Source organism: Octodon degus, unplaced genomic scaffold (assembly GCF_000260255.1).
Source record: "Octodon degus isolate 3935 unplaced genomic scaffold, OctDeg1.0 scaffold00032, whole genome shotgun sequence".
Lineage (NCBI taxonomy): Eukaryota > Metazoa > Chordata > Mammalia > Rodentia > Octodontidae > Octodon > Octodon degus.
The window spans coordinates 5,911,506-5,931,411 of record NW_004524608.1 but is presented as its reverse complement, the minus strand read 5'-3'; the positions used below and the strand labels follow the sequence as shown (position 1 = coordinate 5,931,411).

Genomic DNA, 19,906 nt, shown 5'->3' with positions numbered 1-19,906 from the left:
ATCCCCCAGCACCACATGCCAGCCAGCCCCGCCCCCTGGTGGGCTGAGCTGGACACACACACACCACACACACTCTCTCTCTCTCTCTCTCTCTCTCTCTCTCATAAATAAAATTTAAAAAAATGTATTTGGTACAGGGTCTCACTACACACCTCAGACTTTAATGATCCTCCTGCTTTCAGCTTCCCCAGCACTGAGATTTCTAGGCATGCAGCACCACACCCATACTAGCTAGACAGCTCAGTGTGACTGGGGGGGCTGGGACTAGTGCATGGCACCTTGGATCGAACCTCAGCCCCTGTGCTTGCATAAGCAGGTGCTTAATCTGCTGAGCTTTCTCACTGGCCCAGTTTGTTGCCTTTTGTTCTAGGACCATCCTGATCAATTGGAAACCTCTCTCTCTCTCTCTCTCTCTCTCTCTCTCTCTCTCTCTCTCTTTCTTTCTTTCTTTGGTGGAACCGGGGATTGAACTCAGGCCCTTGCGCTTGCCAGGAAAGCATTTATTCCACTGAGCCATCTCCCTGGCCCCACCTTCCTTCTTTCTTGATTGTAGGGCTCTAGTGCTTATGGACCAAATCCTGAGGAGCAGCTTTCCTACCCTATAGCCATTCTGCATTCCCTACCCTGCAGTAAGATGATGCCCTGGAGCTCTCTTCTCAAAGCACAATCTTTCACTTTTACAATTTTGAGGCTACAAGGGTGGGACCCTGCTGCTTCTTGTAATGCCCTCAGGCCATCTTTTTCTGTTCTCCTGGTTTTTTTTTTCTCAGCAGTAAAGATCTCTGCTGTTTTTTGCAGTCCACAGGCTTTAAAGTACGTTCCTTTCTGGCCAAACTCAAAATGTTTTAAACCATGCTGCTGCTGGGTTCTTTATTCTTGGTAAAAACCCAACAGTAGCCAGTGCCAGTGCCTCAGCATTAGACTGTCTTGAAACTTACTCCATGAGATTAATTAGTCCACTACATTTAGTCTCAGGCAAAGTCTCACAACACAAGCAAAACGCAGGCAAACTTCTGCCAAGGCATTACATACATTGTCTGAAGGCCAACAGCCAGAGCAGTCCTCAGCAGAAACCTCCTGTGCTTGTTCTTTACTAGCATTCTGGTCTTCCGAGCTCTGACCAGAATCTCCCATACAGTACAGTCTAAGGTGTTCTGGCTCTACTTTTTCAGTCAGCATCTCTGAACCTTTCCTAACTCTTCCACTTCCCACAAGTCTGTACCAAAGGCTCCTAAAGCACAGGTACTGTTACAGCAGTGACTACTCTTCTCTTGTACCAGATTCTTAGTTAATTTTCCTGTTGGTGAGAGAAAATACCAAACACTCAAAGTTAAAGGAGAAAGGGCTTATTTATCTCACAGTTTATAGAAGTTTCAGTCCATGGCAGCTGGTTCCAAGGCAGGGTGGCACAGCAGAAGAGCCTTGCAGGGAAGAAATAGTTCACAGCAGACAGAAGATACTAAAGCAATAAGGAATGACTGTAGCTCTTTCTATCCTTTATATCTCATCCAGGCCACTTAAGGTGGATAGCACTCACCCCCTTAATCCTAATGCCCTATTACACCATGAATCAATCCCAGTGTCACACACTCAAGATTTAACCACCTCTGGAAAAGCCCTGTCTATGACTGCATGAAGCTTTGGCAGAAGATAAGGAAGCAACCACAGCTCTTTCTATCCCTTTTATCTTATCCAGACTACTCAGGGCAGGTAGCACTCACATCCTTAGTCCTAGTGCCCTTGATGGGAAAACATCTAGGTATGAGCAATAACAATTGCTTTTATTTTGTTATGTGACATGCTTAACTTGCACTAGTGTGGATCCTAATTAAGTGTGAAAGTGAATTCTGTATTTCATATTCATCACTATTTCTCTTCCCAACAGAGACTATCCCAGTGTCATCCTCTACAGACTGGCAAGCAGCATTTGGCTTTGGTTCTTCTAAACAACCAGAGGATGACTTGGGTTTTGATCCCTTTGATGTTACTAGAAAAGCCTTAGCAGACCTGATTGAAAAGGAACTGTCTGTTCAAGACCAACCTTCCCTTTCGCCCACATCTCTTCAGAACTCCTCTTCACACACTACAACCGCCAAAGGCCCAGGCTCTGGATTCCTGCATCCTGCTGCACCTGCAAATGCCAACTCTCTCAATAGTACCTTTTCAGTCTTGCCACAGAGGTTCCCTCAGTTTCAGCAGCATCGAGCAGTTTATAATTCATTCAGTTTTCCAGGCCAGGCAGCCCGCTATCCTTGGATGGCCTTTCCACGCAATAGCGTCATGCACTTGAACCACACAGCAAATCCCACCTCAAATAGTCATTTCTTGGACTTGAATCTCCCGCCACAGCACAGCACAGGTCTGGGAGGGATCCCTATAGCAGGTAGGTTCGGTTAAAACCTTTTGAGAACTCTTTAATAACTCATACCTTCAGGGTGTTGGGGGCAGGGTGGTGGGTAACAAAATACTTACTGGAAATTTCTATGAGAAAATATTAAAGTCTTTATCATATTCTAAAAAATTTTTAATCAGATGGATGCCTTGTAATATTGAGCTTTATAAGGATGGTGGAGTATTATACCTAGATATTGTTTGAAAGCATTTTACGGATAGTTATCAGATTTTCAGATGGTATATAAATACAAGAAGAAAATGACCTCTGAAATTATGGTGCTATGAAGTCCAACACCATAGTAAAAATTCTGATTTTACATTCTAAAATTACAAAGGGGTTAAAATTTTTTGAATAATGAGAGCATGAGGGATAAAGCCACTCTTAACTACTTTTGGCAGTTACTTATCTAGACCAATAAACACATACACACATCAAAATTGTGCTATATATTAACAGAGTACTTAATATTTGAGGACTGATCATTAATGTTGTGTAAGCATATCATATATTACAGATGTACTTTTTGTGTAAAAGAATTATTCAAAGATATTTACCCTTTTTAATCTGTCACATTTTTATTTCTAGGGGAAAGTGTTAGGTATATATAAGGTAATACAAGTTTTATGCCAGAGTACTTCTGGTTTTATACTGCCACCCTTGAAGGTTTCAGAGCTTTTGGGTTTCAAGATCCTGTATAACATTTTTTAGATAAACTGTCTTCTAGAGAGTTAATCTTGTTAATGTGTTGTTTAAATTTGGGCTATAGAGATGATGTGAAAGAGTTTGATAGTCCCTTACTCTGTTATATCACTTATGTAGTCTGTTTTTATCTCTTGCCATGGCCTTTAAGGTATGACATGGCACAGCGGTGTCTGTCAGTGGTGTACTTTTACCAGTAAAATATGTTTTCTAGTTTTTAGCAGGGTTGAGAGATGACTTTCTAGATTACCCATCCAGATATTTTGGCTCTGTTTTTTCTTAAAACCAAAAACGACCTGTGCTCTACACAAGTACCTAGGTCTTAGTTTGTGGCTATGGATATAGTGAAATTAACAGTTGACACCGTGAGGCTAGTTCATATAAATTTGAGAGCATCTATTAGTGATTTATACACTGATAAGGTTTGTGATATTTGTTTATTTAATTATAGTAGGTAGTAGGTAATCCAGAGAGGCAATTTTTAGTCTTTTCCTTTTGCAAGATAGCACTTGTGAAGCACTTCATTGTTCAGTATGTATCACACCTTTTTTTCCATTCAGGATAGCGTATTAGAATATAATTTTGTTTTGCTTTGCTTTGTTAATCATTTTTAAAAGTAGCTTTTTAATTACTAGTGAATCCTCTTACCCAGTTACAATAATAAAAATTTTAAGTTCCCCTAAATATTCTACACATTAAAAATAAAATGTGAAACCAATTACAGTGTTACATCAGCTCCTGTTTTTCCAACAGTGAACTAGCCCATGTAGAAATACAAAAGAAGTATGAAACTTGGCTACTATTTGCAGGTAGAGGATATTGAAGAGATAAGATTCAAATCATTTGTGAAGGTGGTAACTGTCTGTGTGGTACTGGAATTTGAGACATCAGTGTAGCCTGTAATTGCTGAGGAGACTTCATTGAAGAAGTAAGGAATTGATCTCTTAAGATGATGTTTAGGATTTGTGTCAGCAGCAAAGAAAGAGCCAGGTAGGTCTTTTATGTTGGTGGAAATGTCCGGAGACAGGCTGAGGCGCAGGCATTGGTATCATTACCTTAAGAGTCAATCAGATTGCGTTTTGCAATAAGACGTGCTGCATAAATTGTAGAGAGATGTTTGAGGACAGGATGAGGCATCTGCCGATGAGGCAGACCAGCATGGGCTTCATGTGGGACTCTGCTTCTAAGCTGTCTTCACTTTGTTCTTCTATTTGACTTGTTACTTGACCATCTTGATAAGTGATGCGTTCTTCCAAATTCTTGGTCGTCATGTTGCCCATTAGCACTGAGGAGCAGTTTCAATGCAAAAGTTGCAAGTAAGTAGGTATTTTGGAAATGCCACACTGGTAATGAGAAGTCACTGGTTAGTGAGTGTAGTAGTTCTGTTTAGTTATTTGAAACATTCATATAAAATACGATAAAAAATACAATATTTTGGGTTTTTTGTTTTGTTTTGTTTTGTTTTATTTTTGGGTACCAGGAATTGAACTCAAGACCTCACATTTGTCAGGCAGGCTCTATGCTGCTGAGCTATGTCCCTGGCCCTTGTTATTTATTAAATGTAGCATTAGAGTTCTGTCCTCATGAGGCTTTTTTGTTTTTTACTTTTACCATATACCGAACTATAGAATATTAAATTTTTTTTTCAAATGTGCCAAAAATTAAGTCACCAACTTTACATTTTGAATCAGTGTGGTTTGGTGGTGAGTGGGGGAGTTTGTTATTTCAGATTTTCAATTTTGAGCTATGCCTATTTGTTTGGTACTTAAATGGTGACTTTTGGTTAAGCTTATTAGATTATTTTTAAGGTTGTGATGGCTATGGAAATTTCATTTTTAATATGCCACAATATTTAAAATCACCAGAATTCTGTCATGGTGTATAAATAGTTGACAGATACCTCAGGAAACTATGTCAGCAATCCTCAAAACAGAATAGGTTTATAATTGTAGCCAGATAATTTAGAATTTTCAGTAACTGTTAGAAATGACAGAGTAAAATATCTGGAAAACTATATACAACTTAACTGTGTTTGATTTGAAGGAGTTTAAATAACTGGTGGGTACCTACCTTTTCCATCTCTAGTTATAAGCCAGTACTACTTGAGTTGAGCTATTGAAAAGAATCAACTTCATATTCTCCACTGCTTATCATGGTACCTTATACGGGGCAGCTAGTAGTAAAGACTTTAGTAATGGAGACTATGTATTGTTTCAATGGGATCTAATATTTTTAACATTTACTTATTTTAAACTAATTCTATACTGGGAATAGTGTGTATATTTATTCTATAGAAATGTAGAGAAAAATAGATTCCCTGAACTGTAAGAACAAATGGAAGGTGGCAGCCACGTATATATCACACAGATTTCATGTCTTTTTATTATCTATTTGTATTTACATTTTTAGTTATGATTTGTTTAGTTAATTATTAAAAACAGATATCTGAAACCTCTCATGGGAAGAACAAACAGTTGCCAGAAGTTTGACAGAAATTGGGCTTCTGCTTCCTTTGTGTAATTGAAAACATGTTTGTGTTTAAAAGTAATTATTTTCTTAATTAGATGAAATCTTGTGAGCAACATTTTCTTGGCTGCACATCTGGTTTGCTTTTAGAAAGATTTTTAAAATGAACAATATTGGGACAAAACTGATTAGTGGCCAGTTGTAAATCTATATTTGTTTTAAAAAGTGACATGTCCTGTTTCTTCATTTTAAAAATGACAGGGGTGTTTTATAAAAGATTTAAACAATTTGTTAAAGACCACACATTCAGTTAGCTGTACAATTAGCATAAGAACTCAGACCTCAAAATCAGCAATAGAAATGTTTTTGCACGACCACACTGATACTCTTTTCCACAATTGACGATCACTGGCATGTACTTAACTTGGCTTTCTTCCCATAGTAATTGATTTCTGCTCTCACATACTTGCAAGTCCCATTTTATCAGTAGAATCTATTCATAAGTCACACTAGCCACGTTCAGGGATATGGCCTGTAGTAAACACGTATTGATCTTTGCTTAGTCCTCGTTAGTGCATGGTGCCACCAAGAACTATAGTTTGTTTTACATGACCTCATTGTTTTGTACTTGAAGTTTATAGGAACTTTTGTGGTTTTCTGAAAAACTATGAATTAACCTGTTTGTTGATTGAAAGATTTTTTTTTTTGTGCACTTTGTCAGTTAAGCTATGTAATTTTGCAGATTTATTTTTCTAGAGAACTCTTTGCCAAAGTTTTTATTCTATAATGCTAAAAATTGTAAAACAAACAATAGTAAGTTTAAGTCTGTAAGCATTGTTGTTTCAACGTATACTTAAAAATATTTGAAATTGTTCAGGCTTAGGATTTTTTTCATGTTTTTGTTAATTCACATTACTTATGAAAAGGCATTTTTCTTAAAATTTCTTTGTTTCTGTATTCCAAGTGACTTAATTGAATTTCGAGTCACATGTGAAACAGTTCACTTCTGGTAAAATAATACTCAATTATATTAGGAGAAATGAGTTTATTCATGTATAGTTCTCTGACCTAGAAGTAGTCATCTTGCTTTTAGTCAATTGGATCATTATTGTTAGCATTTTATTATTTTCTGCTTCATAAGTAAACATTAAATTTTCAGATATTGTATGGTAACATACTGTTAATATTTACATATAAATTCATTTTTCCTAGTATACAACTTTTAATGCCTTTAAGACATGGATTTATTATTTTCCTCTTTTAAAAATCACTTTTTTACTTGATGAATCAACTAATTTTTTCACAAAACATTGTTTCGTATTAGCAGTATCTGTATAAGGGGTCCAATTGGCTTGGATAAGAATGGCTTTCCTGGTCCTTTTTTTTTGGTAGTATATTTGTAATTTAAATCTATTACAGTTGATCTTATCTCTTGACATAGTTTTAAACATAGTTTTTTAAAAGGGTGTGTTTAGAGTGTTTCTACATACTTGATAAGTTTATTTTAAAATTTGTGTCTTGTTTCACACCCAGATTCCAACCATTAAGCATGTATTTTGTATATGTATCAATATTCCAAATATTGAAGTCATTTTTAAAGGGACTGTTAACAAATCTAGTCACCCATAACTAGACCATGACTGACTTTTCCACAGGGGAAGAAGAGGTGAAGGTTTCGACCATGCCACTGTCAGCCTCTTCCCATTCATTACAACAAGGACAGCAGCCTACAAGTCTCCACACTACTGTGGCCTGACAACAGAACTGAGAGGAGAGGATTAGACTCTGGGGTGCTTGCATGGGCAACCGGATTTTGCATGATTCCTTTCTGATTTTGCATTTAATGTATACACCCACAAGAGCCAATATAAACGTTCCTCATGCCTAGAACTAGTGTGTTACCTCATAGTTGCTGAAGTATTTATTCACTAGGCCTTTAACATAATTTATTAGCACAATAATTTTGGCATTGTTTCTGATGAGTGATACTATTTTTAACTCATACAAATAAATTTATAGGACTAATTAAGATCCCAGATGAGATTAGATAGAATTGTTCTTGTTTTGGCTCTATTACTGAAAATATACAAAGGTAATAATAGTTCTTTGTTTTCTGATTTGTGAAGAAATGGTAATATGTCCTAAAATTTGGAAAAGAAGATAATGTTTGTTGCATTCTTTGAGTATTTGAAAAGAATACATATAAAACAAAATTGGTAATGTCATTTAATGCTCAAAAGATGTTATCAGCTCTTGTTTTTAGTTGCCTAGATTTATATCCTATATAATGCATTACATGTGTAGAAACTGTTTTGTTCTCTCATTTGCACATTTGCACTTTCTTTTGAAATGGTATTAATTATACATAGATGGTTAAAAGGTAATTATTATGGCCTAAATGCAGTATAATCTTCTAATGCACTGCCTAGTATACCAGGAAATGCCTCAAAAAAACAGGATTTAAACTTCTAGTAAATTTATTAAAAACTTGAACATGGGGTAAACATTGTGTGTGAGTAGCAGCCATAGTAATAGCATTTTTATTGAACAAACAGTAGTTCAGTGGGATATCTGTTTGGAAATTTCATTGTTTAATAACTGAAATGTGCTGACAAGACTATAAGTATGTGATCATAATGAGACCATGTGGAAGAACAGATCAAGTGTCTTCAAAAATTAGGCTATGTGAGTTGTACTAGATAACTTTAGTTATTTAGACAGTAGTGGAGTACTTTATTAGAACATAATGTAAGATGATGTTTTTTGATAATACTTAATTTTTTGAAATAGTTTTTAAAATGACAATAAAAGAAAATAAAGTGAAAGCTGATTTAGGAAACATGACCATATTCTAAGTGAAACAGCACCTGGGAAGAGAGGGAAAGTTGGACCTCCTCTTGATTTTTAAAAAATTGTGACATAAAAGGTATGCTTTAATTTGTTAAAAAATATTACAGGAGTGTTATGAACACCAAAAAGAACCCTGGAGATTTAAAATAATAATAAAAATTCCTCATTAGGGGATGATGTTAATATTATATTAGAATTGGAATTTGCAAGGTAACTTCTCTCTATAAAATCTAATTTCTGTTAGGTATCATGCAACAAGTTAAATGGCTTTATCCCGTGGAATAGTGAGGTAAAATAAAAATTTGTTCTCAAATATCCTTAGGTCTGGTTAACTGAGGCTGCAGAAGCAGCTAATAAGTCATTTAAGTTACATTTTTAAAAATTCAGCATTTGTATATTACTTTTCACTTAGAAGTGTTTTTTAAGACATTACCAGAAAATTACTGATTTAGAAAATGCCAGTGGAATATTACTGATTATTAAGCATCAGCCTTTAATCATAGATTAATTTACTTGGGCTTTTCATTTTCGCATTAAAAGGCCAAGGCTTAGCTGCTGTCTCCTGTAAGGCTAAGGCCTCTGGACACTATTGTAAAATTTTGCCTCATTGTAATGATGTATTCCCACTTTTAATGTAAGCCTTCAATTGTCTGAATCTTCTTACAAAGCCATAGCAGCTGGCTAGCTGTATACTCATTTGGTGTTAAGAGGTATATCTGTTAAACAGAGCTTCTTTTCTGGTCTTTCTCATGCATAATTTGTGCAGAAACCTGTACGTTTGCCCACATTTAGCCACAGTCCTGAGTAGATTTCCCAAGGCAGCATCCTGCCTGCTTCTCCTTTCTCCCTTCTTCCTGCGCACCCTGAATTAAGGAACTGCTTCTTGGGAAATGAAGGCTCCAGCTTCTCTCTGTTTACGTAGAATGGCTAAAATGATCTTTTGATTCACTGTGTAATTTCCAGACCTTTTAAGACTTTATGCTTTTGCTCACTTAATATTTTATTTAATATGGTTTTGTAGCAGTCTTCACAGTCATGATTTTATACCAAAGCCTCATTTCATGTAGCAAGTAAGTTGTAACCAAATAATAGTAAAGAGTGAGAAATACTAAGAAGTTTCTGGTTTGTTTTTGACAAATTCCTGCGTGATTCACCTTTCACAGGAAAATTTTACAGACTTCCACATCTTTAACCTTTAAAAAGTGACTAGTCTTTTTCTTAACATGGAAATTTTTAACTTGGAGTCCAGAACTCTTGAAAGGTACATACAAGATTATGAATTTGTGTGCATGTACATATATCCGTTTTATTTTTCTGGGAGAGAAGTTCCATAGTTACTAGATTTATAAAGGGTTTGGCAACATTTTCCTACCTCAGGAAAAAAGAAAAGGGTTAAGAACTTGCTGCCTTGAAATGATTTTAGTGCCATTATGGGAAACAGATTGTTGGCTGAATGATTTTAGTTATATGATGTCAAGTGCCTCCTTAATCTTTTTTTTTTTTTTTTAACTTCCATTCGAAAACATTTTTAATTAATGATGCTTTCTTTCTTGTTCTACTTGTATTTGGTTTTCCAGGTGGTGTATTGTGTATTTTTCCTTTATTTCAACAAAGTATTCATTAAGTAACTGAGTATAGTACTTGTGTATAGTGACCTGAACTAGATATTGAGGGCTGCAAAATTGAATAAAATACAGAGCCTGTCACCAAGGTGAACAGTCTATTGGTAGTTCTTTTTCACTTTTTAAAAAAATGAGAGCTCTTGATAGATATTAATCACAAGAGCAGTCATACCAGTCCAGCTCATTTCATTATTCATCTCTCAGTAACTGCTCTGATGTTAGCAACAGGGTGTTGAATATGCTTCATATTCTAAAATATGTGATAATTTGAAGAGAAGTGAGAAAATCTTAATAGGACATATATACGTATATTTGTTATATATATGCACACTCATGTCTTTGTACTTAACATTCTGGGAATTAAGTAGAGCCTTCCTTAATATGTGTTTCTTTTAAAGACAACACCTTAGGGCTGGGGGTATACCTCAGTGGCACAGGGCCTGCCTGGGAAGCCTGAGGTTATGAGTTCAATTCCCAATACAAAAAAAAAAGGAAGATGATAAAGAATCTGGATAAAGAGAACAACTTTAATGTATCTTTTCTGGCACATTTTTACTAATCTGGCTCCTCTTTAAATGGTATTTCAAACACCTCTCTTCTAATGTGACTTACATTCACAGGAAGGTACATACACCAAGATATTGCTAAAGACATTGAAATCCTACCTGAAGACTACCATATTATTTATGTAGACATACAAGCTGGGGGATGTTTTTATCTATGTTAGTATATAAAATTTGGGGGCTTGGGGCTGGTGAGATAGCTCAGCGGACTAAACACCTGCTTACGCAAGTATAGGAACCAGGGTTCAATCCCCAGCACCATGTGCTGCACTGGTCCTCCCCCCGGGTGTGCTGAGCAGGCCACCAAGACTGAGCGTGGTGTTTCATGCCTGTAATGCCTATAATCCCTGTAATCCCAGTGCTGGGGAGGTTGAAAATGGGATGATCACTGCAAGTCCAAGCTGCCTAGTGAGCCCTTTTACCAAATATATTAAAAAAAGAAAGATTGAGAAGTTTTTCTTCATGAAGTTTACCAAGTCTACTTAATTAGTTTTAGTAGATGGATATCATATGTTTATAAATACAAGAAGTTTTTCTCTATAATTATATATCTTTATTTTATGAAACAGGCATAACCAAATTATCTGGTGTCAAACTGTTGCTTTGCTTTTAGTGTTGTGTGACTCTTGAGTTAGTACCTACTGTGTACCCCTCAGAGCTAGATAATTGGAATAGTATCTTTAAGTCTCCACACATGTAGTGTTCAGTGAGCAAATCAGATAGCATACTAATACAAAAGTAAAGATAGCCCTTACAGAAGTCGTTGTAAGCTGATACAGGGAGAGGCTTCATGAAAGTGTGGGACTAAGGTGACTTAAATTTAGATGAGAACAGGGAAAAATCTGTACCCTAAAGTGAAAGGGTTGAATCTCTGACTAAAGCCAGCTATTAGCAGGTTCTGAAGGGGCTAGGAGGTCAGGACCCTAAGGAGATATACTCTGGAGGTGCTATATACAGGGTCTACTGACAAACTAGGTATATAATGCCTTGAAAATTAGTAAAAAGAGGTTAGTCTTGATGTGATAGCAAAAGAGAACAGGTTTTAAATATAGCCTAGGCAATGTAAAAATGCTCAGTGGTGGAGCACCCTGGGATTTGTCCCCAGTACTACAAAACCAATAGTAAATCTTTGAGAATAAACTTTTCAGTATATTTGAAGTAATTGGTGTGTAAAGATACGAGTCCATTTAGAAATTTTTAGTATGCATATATGTGTGGTTTTGTATGCTCCTCTTGTTTAACATAAAGCAAAAAATGTGAGAAAAGCAAACATCTAAGGTTTGGTTAGGAGGTGAAGAGGACAAGGACATAAAGACATTCAAGGGGACAGTGTTAAAACAGCTCATCAACAAAAGAGTATACTAAGGCTGTTCCCTGTAAACTAGTGGTGTGAATGATTTGGAAGGGAGTTTAATGGTTAGATTTGTTGAAGACAAGAGAGGAGGTTAGTGTTGTTAAGGGAAGGACAGGTAAGGAGACTGGTCATTGTGTTGACCTCTTGGTGCTAATGATGGACCTGTGATGAGCAAGAAACAGAAAGGATGGTAACACTGGGGATTGAAAGAAGGAAAGCTTTAGTAGCCCTGTAGGGCTTCTGCTCTTACCCCCATTTCTCTTTGTGTGAGAATAAGCAGTCAGTGAAGAAAGAAAATTGTAGAAGCAGTGTTATTACTCTGGGGATTCCTATAAATTGAGATGATCCAAGGCAGACTTCCTTCCTCAAAGATGATGAGAAAACACGGAAGCAGAGTCCTGGGGAGGCACTGGGAGAAGTCAAAGATGAGATGAGACAGGTGTGTTCAGCCCAGTGAGTACAAGGGATTGGTGGAAATGTTACTTATGATGTGAAAGATAAGCCAGAGTTAAGGTTGAGGTCTCATGAGTCTGGCAGTTAAGCTTATGTTAAGGTCACCTACCGTGTCCCAGTCTCATAAGCAAAATAAAAAGTCCTGCCAATCCTGTAGACTTTCCACTTATAAAGAGAAAGGACCTCTTTGTACATAATTGTATTAGGCTATTCTGCTGTATTTATGTAAGTCAATTAGGATTAAAAGCAGTATATTGGTGAAAAGTTGAGAGAGATTGAGAATTTTACTATAATACATAATAAAGATATTTTGTTGATTTTTCTCCAAGGAGAATGTACTATGTGAATAATTAAAATTATAAGTTATTGGGAAAATCTGTTCTTGTCTTTATATTTTGTGTATGTAGAATGTAACCTTCAAGAAAATTTGCTGGAGATCTAGTGGGGCAGGAATGAAAATACTATATATATATATATATATATATATATTTTTTTTTTTTTTTTTTTTTTTTCCTCATCTCATTAATTACTAGTACTTTGGAAGTAACTTTAGTTTCCTGACACTAAATATTTTAAAACTCACTATTTGGCCCTGCCAGATAGCTCAGCGGATTAAGGCACCTGCTTAGGCAGAGCGCAGCAGCTGGTATTCAATCCCCAGCATGCCATGCCGGGCCCCACCCCCATGGTGTGCTGAGACACAGTTGAGACTGGGCTTGTTGGCGCACAGCTGTAATCCTGGCGCTTGGGAGCTGAAACTAGGAAGGAGCACTGCAAGTCCAATCTGTGTAGTGAGACCCTGTAGACCCTGTACTAAATGCATAAAATAAATAAAACTCAGTTATTTTCATGTGTGTCAGCCAAAATATCAGCTGTGACCTTGATGATGCTTCAAATTATTAATCATTGCCTCAAAATAATACTTTCGTAAAGCTACTGGTTAAGAAACCATTGTGCCTTGGCTGCCTTGCTTGTTGGGGATTTGCTTCTGTGAGTACTCTAGCCACCATACCTTGTTGATTATACCATTTTACAGTTACTGTAGAGCTCATTCTAAAGAATCGCTCTTGGCAGTTTGAGATCCACAAAGGAGATCACTAAAAGTTCATTATATTTTATGGTCTTTTAGAGTACCTACCTTGGGTTTGAGTTATATAAAACTAGTTTGTACCTGTTGAGTAAACCTAAGTAATTCAAGCCACTTGAGAATTGGGTTGGAGTACCCAAAAGTTGAACAGCTTAAAATTGTTGGCCTTGAGAATTAATTCATGCTTTCCAGATTCCTCTTTAGCACATTATCTAATGTAACTATTGAATTCCCTGTCTGAGCCCTTTATTCTGTAGGTTCCCAGAAGTTGTAAGCTGACCTTGGAGTATACTGAGCTTACAACAAAGTTTTGACATTCCAGCTTCTGTTTAGTACTCATGTTTACAGTTGTGTTGCTAGAACAGACCTTTAAGCAACACCCCAAAATCTTTTATAGTCTATAAGGCCTGTAAAATACCCAGTACTGCTGGGCACGGTGGTGTACACCCATAATGCCAAAAGTCAGGGGACTGAGGCAAGAGGATCTCTATGAGTTCAAGGCTAGACTGGGCTACATAGTGAGTTCAAGGCCAGCTTTAACAGTATAATGGGTTTTCTCAGAAGACCAAGCAAACAATAAGACACCCAGTATTTTTATAGAAAGAGGTAGAGTTCACACAAAATAGAATCAAATATTTGAAAATGTCCAGTTTGTGGACTAAGCACCTGCTTAGGCAAGCACAAGGACCAGGGTTCAATTCCCAGTACAGAAGGCCATTCTGGCCCCATTCCTGGGTGTGCTGAGCTGGCCACTGAGACCAGGCATGGTGGCGCATGCCTGTAATCCCAGTGCTGGGGAGGCTGAAAACAGGAAGATCAGTACAAGTCCAAGCTGCATAGCTGGACCCTGTGCCAAATACATAAATTGAAAAATAATGATAAAAAATAAAATGAAGATTTCCAATTCAATGGAATAAAAAACCTGGCCCTATTTTGGCCCTGTCCTTGCTAGGGCTGTGTGGTAATAACTGCATATAGACTCAGTATTTTATTGAGTAATCTGAAAAACGGTAAACCTTAAAATATTCAACTTAATCCAGCAACTTTTATACCTTATTTCTCCTATAAACAGCAGAGCTCTAAGCAAGAGACTCATGAGGGGATTGGCTTTCCTGAGTGTTTGAAATAACACTGAATAGTTTTGAAGTAGGGTAGTGTGATAGTTAAAGAACATTATGTAAGAGAGGGTTTGCTTAGCCAGAATTTGCTTAGCACTATAAGACCACTTTTCTGTTTGCTTGCATGGATGAATGCATATGTGTGTACTTGTGTATGGTGGTTCATGTAAAGTAATCTTCAGGTAAGTCCTTATTTGGTGAATTATAGCAGAGGAAAATGCCTCAGGCCATTTCTCTGTGGCTTCTTATTCCTGCTGATTTTGATTAATTCATGTTCATGATAAATGCTATATTTTTACACCGTCCCCAATTTTTTTAAGGAAACATTAAATACAGTGAGGTCACAACTCACCCTGACCATGTTTTTCTTTCTGAATAAATACTGTAGTTCATAACTTTTTTCATCAAATTCCACTCTCCTAAGCCTGCCCATCCCATGTCACACTTTGGGAAAACCTACGGAAGAGATAATTAAGAAAAAACAATTGTATTGCATGGAATCATGACATTTAGGAGCTCTGACAGAACTTTATAACTAATAATGATAATAAGGTTCAGAAGGATTATGGTTTTTCTCTACTTACAATCAAACCACAATTTAAAGCTCTGTTAGCTGTCACCATGTGAATTTGCTTTTATACATGTAAGTCAACAGAGCAGAGAACTCCAAGATTCAGGGTGTATCCCTTCTGAAAACATGGTTATGTCTTACAATTTGTTACAATGGTTTTCCCAAGCCAAGGGCTTTCAGCTGTAAATCAGTGCAAAATAATGAATTGAAGGCTTTTACTGTCCATGGTCTGTCAGCCGTTAGCACAGATCCTGTGAGTTGTCAAATCAGTCATGTGTTAAACGTGGTTCACTGTCTTGGAGTAATTTAGGAAGGGAACAAATTGTAATCTCTTAAATACTCTTCATGTAGACTCAATTGCATTATTTCAGCCTCAGAAGTAAAATAGTAAAACAGGTAGAATTTAACCCATCCAAGATTTGTCTCCAGTAGCACTTAAGCCAACATGTAACAACAGCTAGATTACTGGCATCTCTAATGTTAAACAAAATTTTTTAAAACTGAAAAAAATCTTGGAGTACAAGATGTCTTTTACTCACCCTCACTTGTTCTTGAGAAAGAGCAACCCTGTGCTACCCCATGTAGAATGGTAAGGTGCCTATCTGCTGATTATTTTCCAATCAAAGCAGTAAAGTTCTTTTCAGCATAGTGGAACAAGAAAAAGCTTCACAAGGATTTAAAGATATTGCCATCACCATCTCCAAGAAGGAAGTCAAGAAAGCTGACTAAAGTTAAATTTATAGTCCAGTCCTGTTTATGGAAAGATCACATCCCAAGGACTGCAGTAGCATGTTTACTGTGTTATCAGCCTTGGAGTAGAATGTGGAGCCTTATGGGGATCCTTTAATCCTTCTTACATTATGTGTTGAAATTCACAAGTTTGGTATCCTGAAGTTATTTTCCTTTATTACTACAGTCAGTTCAGTAGCCAGCCAAAGGTAAAGGAAGCTGACTTACAACCTTATCAGACAGTAGGAAGCTTTCTCACTGGTCTTGAGCTGAGTGTTTTGTGATATGCCAATTTTTCATTTTATGTTTTCTCTGTTTAAAATATTAGCTTTGGGATGGGGAGATAGCTCAGCAGCTTAAGTGCCTTCCTAGCAAGTGCAAAGTCCCAAGTTTGATCCCTGGTACCACAAACGATGTTCAGGTTTATGGTTATGGCAATTGCCTAGTATGTGCAAAGTTCTTGGTTCTATCAACAACAACATACACTTACGCACGCACACACACACACCCCACCCCATGGTATTAGGGGTTGCTGATCTGTGTGACCCACTACCCTATTATCTATTTAGAGTAAGATTTGCTAGGAGGTGTTTTTCTGTTTAGATTCTAAATTGTTCATTAATCTCACTGTCAGCCGTAGAGATACTTAGTGGTCTAAGCACCTGCCTAGGCAAGCTCAGGGGCCCAGGTTTGATCCTCAGTGCTACATGCCTGTGCTGGCCCCAGGCGGACTCACCAAACCTGTCACCAAAACCAGGTACATGCCTGTAATTCCAGCATTAGGGAGGCTGAAACAAAATCACCTTAAGTCTGAGCTGCATGGTGAGACCCTGTACCAAATACATAAGAATAAAAATAAACCTCACTGTAGACTTCTAGTTCCCAGAGAGGTTGGTGTAACCTATCTTTCATTTTGGTCTAGTCCTACAAGGTCTGAATTCTAAAGACCTTAACTGTATGTTAAATTGTAGGTATTTTGTAATTGGAATGAGATAGATTACTGAAAGAAGCACAGATTTTATTTCTAACTAAGCACAAAGGTCAGCAACCTTCATTTTAAAGCAGGTTTTAATTCTTGATCACCATACATCTCCTTCTGGTAGTTTATACCTGTCTAGTTTCTTTTTCCTTCTTTGCACAAAGAGGAAATTATTTCTTTTTACATGACGCCTACAATTAGTAGGGAGGTTCCAACTGTATCTTAATGTTGTCTAGTGGATCCCAGATGGCTTGAATTATTTCTTAACATGGGAGAGGGTTCTCTCATCCATGGTGCTGTATTCACTCCAAAATCACTCTGGCCACGAGACCCTGTATCTCCTTGGGAACTATTCTTCTAGTCTAGTTTACTTCAAAATTGACTTTTGATTTTCATTTATAGTCTTTATTCCTCTTTCTTTGCTCACTTTTAAACACAACACATCAAAACAACACATTTAAACAGTCTTGGTTTTAGAGCAGACTGAGGAAAAACCATTGTACTGTTGAAGCAGTAAATTGGGCATGGTGGTGCTTGTCTGTAATCTCAGCACTCTGGAGGCTGAAGCAAGAGGATCACCATGAGTTTGAGGCCAGCCTAGGATACGTAGTGAGTTCAAGGCCAGCCTAAACTACATAGCAAGACCTTATCTCCAAAAGGGGGGGGGGGAGTTGACTCAGTAAAGACTAACATTGTAATGTTTGACATCTTTTAATGTACCCCATTTTTACATTCTTAAAGGTCATTTAACTTCATAATATGACTAGAATTCACAGTTTCACAAATAAACATGATTTTAATAGAATTTTCTTTAGTGAAATGCTAATTCTAATTCTGTGTAAAGCTCCAGGATATCTGAATAAGAGTTACAGTTTCTGACTTATTTATATTTAAAAATGTATTCATCTAATCTTCCTTCCCTCTTTCCTTCCTGCTTTCCTTCTTTTGCAGTAAGATTCAACATTGACTGAGAATTGGTTCTGTCAAGACCATCTCTGGCAATCTGTTCCATATTCAACTATAATAAATCATAGCTAAGGATGAACATTTAAATATATATTTTAAATGATTTTAAACGAAGGCCCCTTAGTGGACAGCTGGTGAGCATATAAGTCTTTGAATTCATCAGAATCTTTTAAAATGCTATCCTCACAGGAATATCATCTTTTGTAGGTCTTGGGAGAATGTGTTGTTAGGACTAACTCTGTGCATGTGTGCGTGTGTACAAGTGTGCATGCATGTATACAAAGTAATCAGTTGAATGTTTACAACTGTATAGTGTAAACATTGTTGTAGTCAACACCAGCACATTGTCTGTGACTTTGAAGAGTTTTTCCAGAGTTGAATTTTAACTCCTTTTTAAATTGAGACATCATTTGAAAATTGGAAGTGAAAAGCTTTCATCCACCCTACTAGATGATGAAATAAGGATGTAGAAAGACAGAACAGTCCTTTTAAAAGTACTTCATTTTATTGAGCTATTTTAGGTTCACACCCAAATTAAATGAGACCAATTTCTCATGTACTTGTGTCCCGACACCTTCATGGTCCAGTTCATGTCCCATGGAGTGCTACCGTTGATGAACCTACACTGATGAATTATCAGCATTCTGGATATACCTCAGAATCCATAGACTACAGTGAGGTTTTGAAAAGCCTCTGTCCCTTTCCAGTTCATCCCTCCTTCCCCTCTGCCCTGTGGCAGCCACTGATCTTTCTTTATACTGGCTCTATTGTCTCACCTTTCCTGGGATATTTTATATTTGTTATTGTACTATCTCTAGCCTTTTCAGATTGCCTCCTTTCACTTAATAATGTACATTTAAGTTTCTTCCGGCCTACCCCTTAAATCATGCATTTCCTACAGCAAAAATAGCTGACTTCCAATATATTCATATTTGCTTTGAAAAACATTAACTTTAAAAACCAACCTCAAAATAAACTTTAACAAATATCTCTTGGTTTAGGTATACACAAGTTAGAATTTGTAAACATGTGTGATTGGTTTGTTGGATTAGAAGTGTTTTATTACCATGGCTATTGTCATACCTGTTTTAGTAAGTTTTAGTTTAAAATAATGGAGAAATGATATCACTTTCTGAAATGTTTTTCCAAAATAAAATCATTTTAGTATATAAAAATATACTTTCTAAGCATAACGCTCATTGGGTTTTGTAACATTGTTTTAACCACTTCAGATAATACACTGATAGAACCATCTTTTAGAAAAAGATGAGACTGATGTCTTCTTCACTGTTGACATAAAAGTGTGCTGTCTAATCAAAGTGCCATAAAAATGATTTTGATGTTTTAAATAGCTTCATTTTAAAATCTTTTAATTTGAAAAATTATGAACATTCAACATCTTAAGAATTTCAGTAAACGTATAACCATCAGGAGAATTGCTGCCGAAGACAACAAAATACTTGACCTGAGTATAAGCCTAAAGAAAAACTTGTCCCTTAATACAAATATTTTACTGACACAAAAAAGTCAAAAGCTACCATTGGCTTTATTTGGAGTGTCCTACCTATAGTTACCCAGTATAAACAGAAAGCCAAGCAGAACAAGGTGTCTGTTCAGAGGCTCTTGCAGCTCCATAGAAAACAGTGCCGAATAATATTCATGGAATGTTCATCAAATGAAAAATGATGATCAGGAGGGTGATGCTGTTTCTGGAGGCCTACAAGCAATGCTTTGTGTTAACAGACTTGAAAAGTATCCGAGATTCATTGCCTGTGAGTTAAAATAGCTTAGTTCTGTTGTGTTCAGATTTCTTCTCCCACAGTCCCCAACTACATGATTATTCCTTCTCTTCTGGCCTTTTTAACCTTTGAACTCAGTAAATAGCTTGTGGCTTCTTGTTATTTTCCCAACACCAGCCCTATCAAAATTTTGCGTAAAGACTGGGGAGATAGCTTAGCTGCATAAGTGCCTACCTGGAAAGTGCAAGGTCTGGAGTTCCATCTCTGGTACCACCAAAAAAAAAAAAAAAAAAAATTTTTTTTTTGTATTTAATA

The 19,906-nt window shown here is 36.7% G+C and overlaps 1 protein-coding gene across 8 annotated transcripts in view; it reads left to right on the top strand.

The window, feature by feature from the left end:
• Window positions 1-19,906, top strand: part of Cnot4 (CCR4-NOT transcription complex subunit 4) — a 130,910-nt gene that overhangs the window by 98,546 nt on the left and 12,458 nt on the right. For 6 of the 8 annotated variants that reach the window (XM_004629851.1, XM_004629854.2, XM_004629852.2 and 3 more), the window contains exon 10: window positions 1,886-2,383. In XM_004629851.1, coding sequence (XP_004629908.1) covers window positions 1,886-2,383 — 498 coding nt within the window. Of the gene's footprint in view, window positions 1-1,885; window positions 2,384-7,215; window positions 10,331-19,906 lie in introns of those variants that run through there. The other 2 variants (XM_004629855.2, XM_004629856.2) reach the window with 2 other exon arrangements.